The sequence below is a fragment of the Malus domestica genome, chromosome 15 (assembly GCF_042453785.1).
Source record: "Malus domestica chromosome 15, GDT2T_hap1".
Taxonomy (NCBI): Eukaryota; Viridiplantae; Streptophyta; class Magnoliopsida; order Rosales; family Rosaceae; genus Malus; species Malus domestica.
The window spans coordinates 46,212,646-46,228,544 of NC_091675.1; the positions used below are offsets into that span (position 1 = coordinate 46,212,646).

Sequence of the window (15,899 nt, forward strand, 5' to 3'; positions counted from 1 at the left end):
TCATGGTTTCATAATGAATCCGTTCTGACATGAAAAGACTAAGATGTACAAATTGTGAAGTAAAATTTTCATTCCCTAGAGATGCCACCCCTTGACCCTACTTAATGTTTGAAACCACAATTAACATGGATGAAAGTATGGTAGTAAGAATATTCATCTGTATTAAAAAAAAAAAAAAATATATATATATATATATATATATATTTCATACCAAATGTGTCCAGAATATTCCTAAATTCATATTTTCTCCGATACATAGTGCATATATATATATATAGAGAGAGAGAGAGATAACACTCTAAAAATCTTATTGTACATTCCTCACAATTGTATTTTTCTTTTTAAATATAGAAAATTTGAAGTGTAGAATAAAGAATTAGAAGTGCTAATAACAATTTTTTTTCTCTCTCTCTCTCTATATATATATATATATATTCCTTTATTCGGTCTCTTTGTCCGTCCATTTTGAATGGTAGGGGCCAACATGATTTGAATCTATTTTTGTCCAACTTTTTTATTTAGTTACATGACAAAATTTCATCAACAATTTATTAGTCACACCCTCCGCCACATAAAGTCCACCATACCTTTGAAATAATACAAAAAAGCAAATAAAACGAACGCGTTTTCGTCCTCCTCCTCCCTACCATTACTCTAATCCAATAGCTGCCTCAGTTCTGTCAACTAATCATAAGTCTTCAGATCCTCTCCTTCCAAAAGCCCTAAATTTAAAAATACACAACGCGTTGTCCTGCTGGCCTCTCACTCTCCCCCCGTTTACTTTCGTTTTGTTTTTGGTCAATACTCCCTCCACTTTAATTGCTCAAAAGTCCCACCCTTCCCACCTCCTTCCATGCACGTTCTTCCTCCAACTTTTCAGCCCTATATATTTCTCCCACCTCCTCCCTCCATTTCCATCCCACTCCACAAAAACTTCAGCTCCATTAAAATCCCAACTCCCAAATTTGATCACTTTCTTTAGAATAAACCATGGCAGCTTTTGCAATTTTGAAACTAGTCCTTGTTATTTCTTTATTTCATTTCAGCTCAGCGGCCAGGAACCTTGCTAAAACTTCTGATAAAAACCAAATGCAATTCCAGTACCACAACGGCCCTCTCCTCACCGGAAAATTCTCCGTCAACTTGATTTGGTACGGCCGCTTCACCCCCTCCCAGCGTGCAATCGTTTCCGATTTCTTCACCTCCCTATCCAAACCCACCTCCGACCAACCATCTGTCGCCACGTGGTGGAAGTCCATAGATAAATACTACCACCTCGCGCATTTGAACACACCCTCTTCATCTCTCTCCCTTTCTCTGGGAACCCAAATTCTTGATGAAAATTACTCTCTAGGAAAATCTCTCACTTTCCGCCAAATCCAACAGCTGGCCTCAAAGGGTGCACAAAACTCCGCAATCAATGTCGTTTTGACATCGTCCGATGTTCTTATCGATGGGTTCTGCATGAACAGTTGCGGTACCCATGGCTCATTCAACGGCGCTAATCAAATCAGAGGATCAAAATCCAACAAGTTCACTTACATTTGGGTCGGAAACTCAGAGACCCAATGCCCAGGGCAGTGCGCGTGGCCATTCCACCAGCCCATCTATGGACCCCAGAGCCCACCCCTTGTGGCCCCTAACAACGACGTGGGCCTAGACGGCATGGTGATCAACCTGGCTAGCCTTTTGGCGGGGACCGCGACCAACCCCTTCAGAAACGGCTACTTCCAGGGTCCGAAAGAGGCTCCTTTGGAAGCTGCTTCATCTTGCCTTGGGGTATACGGTAAAGGGGCCTATCCTGGTTATGCTGGGGACCTTCTAGTTGACCCCACAACCGGAGCCAGCTACAATGCTCATGGATCGAATGGGAAGAAGTACTTGCTTCCTGCTTTGTTCGACCCTTCGACTTCAACTTGTTCTACTTTGGTTTGAGGGAGAGTGCTTTGAGACATTTTAACAGGATATATGAATTAATATTGAAGTACATATACATTACTAGAGAGATTTAGGGAGATGTATTTTGATAACTAAATATTTTTTATTCTTTTGTACCAAATTGAAAATTAATATAACTACATTATTTTGTCATTCTATTAATCGCTCCTATTATTTTGTTATGCTTCGTTATCTTAAGAGCATTTCCAAATGAGATGTCAACACTACTACATAGACCTACAACAATAAAAAATGATAGCAAACTCTCTTAAATTGAGTCTTCTGTTTCTTACATGGTGCTGAGTCAATTAAAAGCAAAGTCAATGTTGTTAAATTTGATAGCAGCTATCAAACTTATTTAATAATTTTTTAATAAATATGATGCAATATATAATAAATGTTGTTGAGTGTTCCAAGTATTCAATTGGTTGTGTTGACCCTAAAAACTATCAAGCCTACGTGGCTTGCAGGTCAAATAGCTAATGAGCTAACTATGCCCTTTAGTTGAAAACAGGGTATGCTAACTCGTAAACAGAGCTCGGTCGGTGAGTGAATGAATGTGGTAGTGGTGTCGAATGCGTTGCTGACTTATGTTATTCAAGATATCACAAACGAGGAAGGAACTCATCTCGGCCTCTGGGTTCTATAGCCTGAAGACAAGGTTGCTAGTCACTATGAAGTTCATGAATCGTCAGCTATGGGCTTGGCTGCTTCAATTATATTTGTGAGAATATAAGTGCGCTAAATCGGTATTAGAGTGTGAGGACACAAATACTCAAAGGAGATAAGTGTCTTGACTGTAAATGTGGTTCGGCCGTCGAAATGCCGAACTCTAAAATACACTTGAGAATATCCAATCATAAAATGGGTTCGGCTTTCGATGTGCCAAACAACATAACTTGGTACACCTCACTCATCGAGAGGCTAATGAGATGACCTTTTCTAACAAGGACTCGAAGGCTCCTTGTTGACAAAGAGTTTGATAAATAGTCATCTAAACTCAAAGCAAAGTTGTTAATCCAAACTAATGGTACTCCTCGATCGCCTGACTCTATGGCTCCAGTGCTGTTAATCCAAACTAAAGATGTCACCAGTTGTTAACCACAGTGCTTTTAATCCAAACTGAAGATGTGCTTGATGAAGTTAGGAAGGTCAATGTTTTTCTCAAAAATGAAAAGGTTTTGCATAAAGTGAGAAAGTGCGCATGGCAGATTTGTATAATATGTTGAAGGTTCCTTAAATGTTGCAGAACCTTTTCTTCAACATTCCTCGATTCAATCTTTATCGTTTGGCCACTCCTACTGAACTTAGGACTCTGAACCCAGTCTTTTCTTTGTATTTCATTCACTCTTGATCTCGATCAGCCATGAACCTTGATTCTTGGAATATTACAAATCTTATCAACCATCATCTTGATCCTTAACCAATTTCACTCATAATCGGACTCGGTCGAATCTAACCTGACTCCCCAAAAGTCCTACACTTATTAGGATTCGGCCATCCCACCTTAGGATGGACTCCATCTTAGAAACACGACCTAAGTAGAAGATCTTTACTTTGTGTCGAGCCCATAGCTATATTCAGCCCAAGCCTAATATTTTGGGTCCAAACAGGTTATGGGGAAGGACAATCGGCCAAATCTCCCTCGAACGATTGATTATAAGCCCATAGCTACATTCAGCCCAATCCTCCTCAAATGATTGATTGTAATCCTAATTATTACGAAGCAATTCATAGACACTATAAACAAAAGGGTCCTTGTCAATCTAACCCATAAAACACCAAGAAAAATTATAGGGAAGGACAATTGATGTTATTGCTTTTATTGATAATGAGCCTATTATGCGATGTTTTCATGAAAATTTCGCGCAACAATTTTAACTTGTTTGTATTAATAGATTATGAACGACATTAATATTGTCTACTATCTAAAAGGATTCAGTTGTCTAAATTTTTTTTTGGACCTTTTTCTCTTTTAAATTTTGCCCCTCCTTTCTATGAATGTACAAAAATATTCCTAATAAAAAGAAAATCACAATATTACCCAATATTATGATAAATACAATAATTGACTCACGTCAACAGAAAAAAGTTCATTGTGTTAAACAAAAATTTCTGATTCCTATTAAACAATGCGTGCTTGTCCTTTACCCTCACTTTTATTCTTTGTCAAACTTATTATCAATTGCAGTGTGCTGGTAGGTTTAGGTCCTTGCGACCGTTATGCCTTTGAGCACACATCGCTGTCCAAGCAGCCAGCACCATGCAAACTTGAAACATTTGCACTCCAATTCCATAAACCTGATGACCTTCACATGCCGCAGCCGCGCATATTTGGCAGTGAGCTAGCCGACCATCCACTATCGACAGACACTCCTCAAATCCAAAGGGCCCAGAGCCATACGTACATAAATACCTTAGACAGCATATATATGCATAATGCACGAACCCTCTCCGTCTCCGATCCACGATAATGAATTATATGGTATGAATTTACTGTTATGATTACGTCTAATAATAGAAAGACATATGTAAGTTTTTATATCCGCATATTTTTATTTCATTGACAAAAAAATATTAAGTGATGATGTTCGCATTCTATGTATATTGTTCTTCTAATCTACAAGTGAAGAATTAACTAGTACTACTAGACTGGTTTAGCGCCTGACAATGCTCAGATTGTCACAATTTAGCACCGACCATTCTATGTATATTGTTCTTCTATCTACACGTGAAGAATTAACTAGTACTACTAGACTGATTTAGCGCCTGACAATGCTCAGATTGTCACAATTTAGCACCGACCATTCTCCACACCACTGTCGCCGGGTGTGTAGAACTTTCCGTCTTTCGGACCCATGATATATAGTATTGTTCGTCAAAAAGCTGTATACGTACTCCATTTTAGTTTCCAAGGTTCTTCACCTCTACACTACTACTAGTTTAACAGCTTAGTCATCTTCTATGCTTTATAATTCCAAAATTTACTAAGTTTTGCTATGAAATTGAAATTATAATTTCAAATTTTACTTTCCGATCATTTCTCAATACACTTATTGGTACATTAGAAACAAATGAAATTCAGACTCATACTGTATACTAAGATTGATAGGTGAATAACATCGGACATATAATCTGGTTATGTATCAAGCAACAAAGAACTCAAGCAAGATGGCGGCAGAAATCATTTCAGAAGGGAAACTTTTTTTAATGATGGAATCTATATATTAAATTCATCTAAACTACAGGGAGGGAAGAGAGATTGAACTCGGAAAGTAATGAGTTGAAAAGAAATGACATATTCATCATGGCAATCTACTATTTACGATATAAAGGGGAACTTCAGACAATGAGATAAGGTTAAAAAGATCAACAAACTAACAAACATAAAACTTAAGTGTTTTTTTTTGATATTTGCATATGTTGTAAACATACATAAGAGACTTTTAAGTACTACTACGATCAATTCATTATGTGTAAAATATATCAAGTCCATCTCTATGTAGGACATTTAGTCTTTCTTAAAGACATGTTGTGTTGAGAAAATCTCACTTCTGTTCAATTTTGTTGAAGTTTGATTCCATTTAATTGACAGACCACAAGTTTTTATTTTAACCCTAAGTAATCGTCCTTGACAATAAGTGAGATTAAAATTGAAGAAATTTGCGTAGAAATGAGATTTTTTCAACACATCAACGTCAAGAACAGACACACTAAATATTAGTTTAGGGGCAAATGACCTTGTACTAAAGTTGGATAGTTTTACTGAAAATAAGCAGATTACCGCGTTGTAGATTAAAGATAGATAATTAGAAGGAAACCCTAATTGCGTGATTAATAACTAGCATGCGAAGGAATCTAAGATCACCACTATACCCACCTCCACCATGATCGCTAAGCTAGTTGCCATATATATAGAACCACCACATCCTTAATTAATTGTGTGATTAATTTGTATACCATTCATATGTTCCACGCCGACCAACCCACAGGAAAGCTTAAATCTTAGTAATGCTTGCATTTAACTAATTTGTTGATAATCAGAAGTGGGACGTGCATAATATAAAGTACTATTGAATGCTAGATTATCTATAGTATCTTACCAATATTTAAACATACGTGACAAGTGTTAGAATTTCGTCAAATGTTGGGGATAAACACGAAGGGGAAGATGAGGGCAAGAACTGTAGTCAGTCTCAAAATCAAAACCAAAACCAAAACCAAACTATATGATCTGTATAATTCTCCTTGAAAATTGAAACCCTAGGTGCTGTGCTGCCTTTTAATTTAGGGAGTTTTAACGAAAAACCCGCGGTACTGTTCACTTTAATGAAAAACTACATTTTTACACTAAAAAGTCAAACCTGATCCTATTCACTTTACCATTTATTTTGTCCTTATCGTTAAAACTCAAAAAATTTAAGCTTTTTTCATTAGTTTTCCTTTTAATTTATCCCAATCAATAAAGTAAGCTTAATCCCCAAGCGGCTGCATTTAAAAACATGCCAATCATCACTGACTCTCTCTACCCACCCGTCCCTAAGTTTTAGCTTGTACACGTCCCCTCCTTCCCTTGTATGAATACACATCTCTCTAGGGCATTTTCACTTAAAAGGAGTCTTGTGGAATTTTTCATGGACTCTCATCCACTTTATGTTTTTAGCACAATATTTTATAAGAAATTTTCATAAAAAGAGCTTGGGTTAAATTTATTTTAATAAAAAACCATGCTATAACTTTATTTAATAAAAAAAGACTTCAATTTTAATGAAAACTAGTAAATTTTAAAAAAAATGACAAAAGAACTTAAATTTTAATAAAAAAGATATAATTTTCATATTAAAAAAATAAAAATAAAAAAATTGTCACGCGGACCCGTGCATCCTCACACAAACTGTTTATAAAACTTTCTACACTGTTCATGAATCTTAACAGTACTACATTGTTTATGAAACTGTTTGGGCCAAAAATAATATTATTGGGCCGAGCGAATGTTTATGTTTGGTCCAAAGCTTTTCCAATAATATTATGGGCCGCCTAGTCAGGTTGGCCGAGTCCTATTGCAAGAAGGATTGATTTGGATTAGAGCGAATGAGCCGAGTCCTAGTATGATAAGGAGTCTTATTGGAATGAGGATGGTGGGATTTGAGAAGTGAATGTGGTCGGATAAAGAGTTTGGTTCAGGGTCCTAGTAGAGGTAGGATTGGCCGAGACTTGGTTAGATTAGGATAAAGAATCCTAATCCAAGTATAGTCCTAGTTCGGCTATGATGAGATTGACTACTATAAATACGAAGGGGGTGCATCATTCTAAGCCCTCCAACTCAACATACAAACTGCCCTGCGCAAACTCTCGCTCTACACGAAACCTCTCAACAACCTTGAGATTTTTATTTTCTTTTTCGCCAATACATCTTCAGTTTGGATAAACAGCACTGTGAAGGCAACCGGCGAACACCTTCAATTTGGATAAACAACATTGTTGCCATAGAATCAGCCGACCGCGGAGCACCTTCAATTTGGATAAACAACACTGCATCAGGGCCGACTAATTATCTATCCAAGTCTCGGTCAAGAAGGATTTGCGCATCCTTATTAGCAGAGGTCATCTCATTAGCCTTCTCGGAGAAGTGAGGTGTTACGGATTATTGGGCTCGGCGCATCGAACGCCGAGTTGTTTTATGATTGGATACTCACAAGTGGGATTGTTATTCAATCCCCAAATCACAACCGCTAGTAGTTCAGTCTCGGCTAGCGTTGGGATCGTTATTCAATCCCCAAATCATAGCCGCTGGTATTTCTCTCTCAAGCTTGATTTCGATTGCACGAATAATCAGGCCAAATACGAAGCCCTTATCATTGGCCTTGGTGTCCTTCACGATTTACGGGCAACTTGTGTCCTTATTCTCGGTGATTTTGAACTTGTAATTAACCAACTTAACGAGATTCTTCGTTGCATGAGTTGTACTTTGGCGCCCTATCACATGGTTGCCAGCTATTTGGCCGAGTCTTTCAACGACGTTACTTTCAAACACATTTCACAGGTTTGAAACACTAACGCCGACGAATTAGCTCAAATAGCCTCTGGAGCATAACTCCTGGGGGGCAAACTAGGCCGAGAAATACCTATGTCATGACGAGCATACCCAGCCTTAGTTAATCAGCAAGTTCTCCAACGCGATTGCGTGATCCATACACGAGTCATGTCATTACTTTCGTTGTTAGAGCAAAAAGACCCTATAGAGGTTTGCGCAGTCGAGGCAATGCCAAATGACTGGAGAAATTCAATTATGCAGTATCTTGACAATCCCAATGGCAAACACGAGCATAAGACAAGGGTTCACGCCACGAACTATGTAACGTACCAAAATGAATTGTATCGAAAGGGTGAGGACGGTCTATTATTGTTATGCCTCGGCTTTCAGGAGGCTGCTCAAGCAATTACAGAGGTCCATGAAGGAATTTGTGGGGCTCATCAGTCTGGACAAAAGATGCGATGGTTGTTTCATCGACATGGTTATTTCTGGCCAAGCATATTGAAGGATTGTATTGAGTTCGTAAGATGATGTGTACAATGTCAAATTCATGGCCCTATACAGAGAGTCCCGACCAAATCACTTCATTTGGTCACCAAACCATGGTCGTTCAGAGGATGGGCCATAGATGTAATCGGTAACATTACACCATCTTCTGGGGCAGCTAAACATGCGTGGATACTCGTTGCAACGAACTACTTCACCAAATAGGTCGAAGCCAAGTCATATGCCGAGCTAACATCTAAAGAAGTTTGTAATTTTGTTGAAGAAAACATTGTGACTAGATTCGGCGTACTAGAAACAATCATAACAAATAATGGTACGATCTTCACATCCGACAGGTTTAAGGAGTATATGGCAAATCTAAAAATTTGACTCGAGCAGTTTACGTTGTATTATCCGTAGGCGAATAGATAGGCTGAAGCAAGTAATAAGGTTTTATCGGGATTCTTGAAAAAATGGTAAAAGAAAGGCCTGGCATGTGGCATTTAAAGTTGAACGAAGCATTATGGACTTATCGAACTTCACTCCGATCAGCCACCGGAACGACTCCATACGCGTTAACTTATGGACACAACGCTATGTTACCAGACGAGCTAAGTATAAACTCGTTGCAAGTGATTAAACAGAGTGGTTTGTTCAGTGTCGAATACAGTCAGGCCATGAGACAAAAGTTAGAAAACTTGGAAGAAATTCGACTTGACGCTTATAATTTATTAGTGGCACAGAAGAAGATTGTTGAGTGAGCTTATAATCAACGAGTCAAACAAAAAACATTCGGAGAGGGCGAGTTGGTTCGGCAAACTGTGCTGCCCGTACGTATTAAAGACCCTAGGTTCAGCAAATGGTCACCGAATTGGGAAGGACCGTTCGTCGTTCACAAAGTTCTTGGCAAGGGGGCATATCACCTTAAAGATCAAACCGGTTTAATTCATAAACTACCAATCAATGGGAAATTTAAAAAAAAAAATTATCTAGTTACTTGGGAGATGCAAGAGTTAAAGTTCATTTCATTAATCTTTGCAAAAACGGTGTACAAGCAGAACTGATTGACAAATTTACAATGAAAGACAAGTTTTATGGGGTCGAAGGAAGTTAAGCTTCAACAGCGGCTTTCAGCTCTAACCATATCACTTCGCCCATTGTGATTTTAGCTTGCCGAGTCATTTTGTTCATCTTTATTTGCTCAATCCGCTTCATGCCAGCTGCGTATTCTTCCAAATGAGGTTTGCTTGACTCAAAATCCTTTGCGAGATTAGAAGAAATTGCCGACCTCTGGCGTTGGAGTTCTACAATTTGACGGTTGAGCTCAGCAATTTGTCGGTCGAGGTCGGCCAGCTTTCCATTCTTCGCCTTTATCGCCTCGACCTCTGGATGGAGAGCTTCTTGAGCAACCAACGCAACCTTGAACTCGTTTTCTACTCAAAAAGCTCTTTTGAAGATATTAAAATAATCTCGAGTTCGTTCTAGAGTAGAAGACAGACGAGTTATAATTTCATTGCTCAATAGGTCGTCGGCTGCGAGGTCGTTCAAACATTTTCTTACAAAGTCGAGACCTTTGTGCTCAAGGATTTGAGGAGCCAAAAGAGATAAGAGCCCATGCAGCTTGGCAAATACGATCGACTCAGCCACTGATGCAGACGGTCTGGCTGTGGTGGTAGAATGACCAGCTGCCCCCGAAGAACTAGAAAGAAGGGCGTTGAGTTCGACTTCCCATGATGGCTACATAGAAAAGTGGATGTTAAGAAAAGTCAAGTCAAGAAGCCAAAGAAAATGAAGGTTTACTCTAAGACTTGCCGAGATGAGACTTCAGCCATGTCTGCTGGTTCGTTGCTCGAACCTAGAGAACTTAGCGGCTGAGCCCAGTGTTTAAGAGAGCCTCTTAATTCTCGTGGCCGATGAAGGTTATCCACATTCGACGGCCACTGGGATGGCCATGAAATATAGTTTCCCTTCGGCGCATAGAATTTTTGGTAAAATGAGTAATTGGGCACCTGACATTTAATATTTTTCGCTTAGACTTCTAAAGCAGGAAGTTAATAGAAGGGTAATGAAGGTTCTTACGAAGGCCGAAGTAACATCCTGCAGAGGAATGTCAAGATTTTGATCTTGGGGATGAATTGGCGTTTCTACTTTCACCTCCATCTCGACAAGAGATACATTTTCATGCCCCTTATTTTCTTTGGCAGCAAAAGGGTTGACTTGACCAGCCGTTTCGACCACTAGTTGGGGGTTAAGGGTCGTTCTCTCATTCTGACAAGATCTCCTCACCAGTTGGGGTCTTCGCTCTCATCCTCCTGAGCAAAAGGGACAATCATTAAGCAATGAGTTTTAGGTGAATGAACATTATAAAATGTTATACCTTTTCTTCCAGGATGATCGCAGTAGCCTTCTTTCGGAGTAGAGGGGTTCTTCTCAACCAAGGAAGATGCCTCCTCCAGGGTAGCAATCGTCGGACTGGTATTAACGTAAGCAATTGTCGGGGCACAAGTTGCAAGCTGTTCGACGATTGGGTTAATGACCGGCTTAATCACCTGGGTTGGCTGCATATTGGCCGAAACTTCGACGACAAGATGAAGGAGGAAATGAGCAGTTGCTCTCCGTAGTTTGGCTGGAGATAACATGAATCTCCTACTCCCATTTTTTAGCTAACTTTTTGATGCGTTTTGTGGGCTGATGAGTGTTTCCTACCGTTTCGGCTTCTGGGTGGGGACGTTTACTCGGTGGAGTCGGTACAGCAGCTGCCACCCTTTTTGGAGGAGGAGCAAGTTTCTTCTTGGCTGCGGCCATCACCACTACCTCGACCCTCTTGATAGTACGGCTACCTGAAAACATTGAAATTGATTTAAATTAAAACTCGAACGAAAATAAATGAGCAAGGAAAGTAGACGGTATGTACCTTGGGCCGTGTCTTTGGATTTTGGGGCAAGAACTTTCTTCAGGCGATCATAAAAAGGTTTTTTTGAAACTTCTTCGGCCGGCATATGAAAGAAGTCCTTGGTGTAAGCCTCCCACCACTCGACAAAGGTGCTGGCGTATCGAGATTCTAGGTCTCTCGGTCGAATGTGGAATTTGGCCCGTCATTCGGCAAACTCCTTCTTGGCTGTCTCACATTCCTTTTCCGAGGAACCAGAAAAGCATTCTCGGCTTAAGAGAGAGTAAGATGAAAGGAACGGCAATGGGTACCCTTGGAGATAACCCAGTTGGCGAGCCAGGAATTGGGGTGGTAAACCTCCCAACTACCTCGCCGACCTTCACAGCCATAGGGTAGGTCACGAACCATAATGAATGACCTCCAAGTCTCCCGAAAATCGGTATCCTCGGTCGTTTCCCATGCCAATTGTGGAAGCATGATGGAAGATGGGTATGTCTGGCAATAGCTTATTTAGAATTCATCGTCGGACAAATCCTAAAGGCTGAAGAAGTATTTGAAAACGTCTTCGGCCGAGTGAGGAGGAAAAGGGCGCGAAGTTAGCTCTAGACCCATAGCTGTGGAGAAGTTAAAGCTTGAAATTTCAGGTTGCAGGGTTGAGAAGTAGACTTGCAGCCAAAGCTGAAAGACCTAGAGTGGGCCATTTTAGTGGGGTCAATTTTCCCTAAAGTTGCTTCGGCCAAGCACTAGGTAAGGTTGGCAAGGACAACTGGGCTAAGAGCCAGGGTGTCGCCGCTGGCCAGGGCATCAAAGATATGAATGCTTTCGGCCAAGCACTTATTCAACTTGGCACAAAAGAAATACTTGTTGTACCAGTAGAATAAGAGGAAATAAGAGTATTTATAGGCTTTTTTTTTTGGGGGGGGAGACCCAACGGTTTAAAGTTTCAAATTGAGAATAAGACCAACTGGGTATTTGGTAATCATGGTGAATATTTAAAAAAAACCAAGTGAAGGGACCGAGAAACTCACAAATCGAGACTGCACGACGGCATATGACAGCAAGTTTAATTATGAAGAGACGTTTAAGAATCTACACGAGACAGAAATCCACGCAAATCAAGGTTATAATAATGGTGTGGGTGTTTCAGTTTCAAGTAAGGAAAAACGTGTCCAAAGGATGTCACATAGTAAAGTGTCTGACAAAATTAGGATCGTGCGATCGTGCTTCATAAATGCGGCGATAGGTGGAAAATTAGGGTTTCATTTCACTTCTTCAAGGTCGAAACTCGGCTAAGGAGTGTTAGACCAAAGACCTTAGAAGCAAGGGGGCAATGTTTGGGCCAAAAATAATATTATTGGGCCAAGCGAAGGTTTATGTTCGGTCCAAAGCTTTTCCAAGAATATTATGGGCCGCCTAGTCAGGTCGGTCGAGTCGTATTGCAAGAAAGATTGATCTGGATAAGAGCGAATGGGTCAAGTCCTAGTATGATAAGGAGTCTTATTGGAATGAGGATACTGGGATTGAAGAAGTGAATGTGGTCGGATAAAAAGCTTGGTTCAGGGTCCTAATAGAGGTAGGATTGGCCGAGACTTGGTTAGACTAGGATAAAGAATCCTAATCTGACTATAGTCCTAGTTTGGCCATGATGACATTGGCTGCTATAAATAAGAAAGGGGTGCATCATTCTAAGCCCTCCAACTCAACATACAAACTGCCCTACGTAAACTCTCGCTTTACGCAAAACCTCTCAACGACCTTGAGATTTTTATTTTATTTTTTGCCAACACATCTTCAGTTTGGATAAACAGCATTGTGAAGGCAACCGGCAAACACCTTCAGTTTGGATAAACAGAACTGTTGCTGTAGAATCAGCCGACCACAGAGCACCTTTAGTTTGGATAAACAGCACTGCGTCAAGGTCGACTAATTATCTATCCAAGTCTCGGTAGAGAAGGATTTGCGAATCCTTATTGGCAGAGGTCATCTCATTAACCTTCCCGGCGAAGTGAGGTGTTACGGATTACTGGGCTCGGCGCATCGAACGCCGAGTTGTTTTATGATTGGATACTCACAAGTGGGATTTAGAGTTTGGCATTCTGTCAGCCGAACTACGTTTACAATTAAGACACACATTATCTTTGAGTACTTGTGCCCATATAGTTTGGTGTCGATTCGGCGTGCTTATACTTTTACGAATATAATCACTGTGACCGAATTCGGCACCAACGATTTGTGAACTTCGCAAGACTACTAACCTTGTCTTCAAGAGCTAGAACCCAAAAAGCCGAGATGTGTTCCTTCTTCGGCCGCAATCGCAAGATCAAGAAGTCATCAGCGCGCTGAACGCAACATCAACAAATTTTACTCCCCGGCCAAGCTCGGCCATCGAGTTAGCATGCTCCACACACAACCGAATGACGTAGTTAGCTCATTAGTTACTCGGCCTGCGCGCCACGTAGGCTTGGTAGTTTTTAGGGTCAATAGAAACTTACTACACTGTTTATGAAACTTAATGGTACTACACTGTTTATGAAACTTACCACACTGTTTATGAAACTTAACGATACTACACTGTTTATGAAACTTAACGATGCTACACTGTTTATAAAACTTAACGGTATTACATTCTTCTCTCCCTTCTTCTTGAATTTTCTTGGCACATTCTCACCTTCTAAACATATTTTCTTCTTCTAATTTTCTTCGATACTCATTAAATATTCTCTTTATCTCTTCAATTTCTTAACTTTCTACACCAATTACTGAATTTTCTTTTATTGTTCGCCAATATGCGGCTTCTTCTTCTCTTCCACTTACAATTTCACCTTCTCCCTTTGCAAAATAATAAAAAAAAAAAAAAGCTCAAATGAAACCAATAAAATCAAATACACCCACATATATGAGCTCAGATCGTATCCCCACTTCATGTCCTTCAATTTCAGAAACATCTCAAGTTTTCAATCATTTCAATATCTGTGTTGACTTAAAAACCCTAACTTTTGGTTACCATACAATTTTTGAAGCATCTCACGACACCGGCTGTTTTATGGATGGAAATTGCTGGGAACATCGTCTTCATCTCAATGGTGCATCATGTAAATCAAAATTGTAGGTATATAAGGTAGTGGATATATATATATATATATATATATATATATATATATATTGTACAAATATATAGAGGTGCGTGTTGTAAAATAGATATTGGAGTAGGCATGATTGGAGTTGCTTCAGGCAAAGCAATTTTTGGACCCCAGTTGATGAGTACCGGAAAAAAAAACAGCCAGAAGTTGCAAGGGTAAAGGAGACTGCACACGCTTTTGATAAGGTTTTTTTCTTCTCTTGACCTTATCATTAAATAAAGTTATTAGATGGCTTTTGGTTAAAATTCAAAGTTTTAAAGCCCTTTTTATTAGTTTTCCTTATTTTATAATGTTGGCACGTGAATTATGCCAAAAACATAAGGTGGCGGAAAGTCAATGGAGAGTCTCACTTTTGAGAGAGTTTCCTTAGCATTTCTCTTCTCACAAACACCTACAGTCTTATAACTCACCAAGTCACTTAACATAAGCTAAAACTCCAGTCGCCAACGGCTTCTACTTCCTATTTGGCAAGACATTTTTTAATGTGTAGGGAATTAAATCCTCGAAAAAACTTACTTTCTCAAAAAAACATTCATAGATCAAAAACTCATGGCTCTAGCAGCCAAAGCATCAAAAGGCTAAAATGCAGATTAATGTCATTTTGAGTGATGCTGTAACACAGGGAGCCAGTGTCCAGGTCAGTGCGTGTGGTGTTGGAAATGTGCCCTAAACCCAATCATATGATGATACTTTATGGACATTTCACATATTAAACTAAACTAGTTTAATGTAAGGGCAAAGATTATTATTTAAAGCTGTCCCATTATCTATTATACGCTTAAACGATAAGTCTAATGAATAATTAAGTAGGAGAATATGATCTAAAGAAGTTAGATTCATAAGACAATTATCTTTCGTACACATATCCTAAATGTTCCTGATCATAAGATTGTCAATTAAGCAGTGACGATCCGTTAAGATCAGTACATTCTTGTCTTCTCTTCGGGCGAGTATCTAGTCTCGAGTCATTGGTGTGATTGATACCAAGACAAGTATGTAGGTGCTCAATATAGAATGAGTCCAATGAAGGCGATCAACAAGGAGTTCCCATACTCATGTCACATGAGAACTTCTAGTTGCGATAATGCAAAGTAGTCCTTAGACCTGAGGGCATTATAGTTGTCTTGTGGTTAGGTCATTGATCTTTGACTATGTTAAGGGCACTCAACAAAGGGTGTCCATGGTGTAGTTGGGGTTAAGCTACTTAACCACAAAGGCAGGTGAATGCGCAACAAGGGATCTCTAACCTTCAAACCATTGAGGGAGAATACTCTATGATATGATTAAGAATCTCTTATCAGTGTATGAATGAGATTTAGAAAGTCCTTCCAAATCAGATTCAAGGTAATCATATAAGTAAGAGAATCACATTAGATAGTAGACATGAATAAACTATCAAACCAAACAATGT

The 15,899-nt window shown here is 39.5% G+C and overlaps 1 protein-coding gene across 1 annotated transcript; it reads left to right on the top strand.

Moving 5' to 3' along the window:
* Window positions 1-682: 682 nt before the first annotated feature.
* LOC114821735 (protein PHOSPHATE-INDUCED 1-like) lies at window positions 683-2,096 on the top strand. The gene has a single exon (XM_029094945.2). The coding sequence runs from the start codon at window positions 991-993 to the stop codon at window positions 1,933-1,935; it is 945 nt and encodes a 314-aa protein (XP_028950778.1). The 5' UTR covers window positions 683-990; the 3' UTR covers window positions 1,936-2,096.
* Window positions 2,097-15,899: the final 13,803 nt, after the last annotated feature.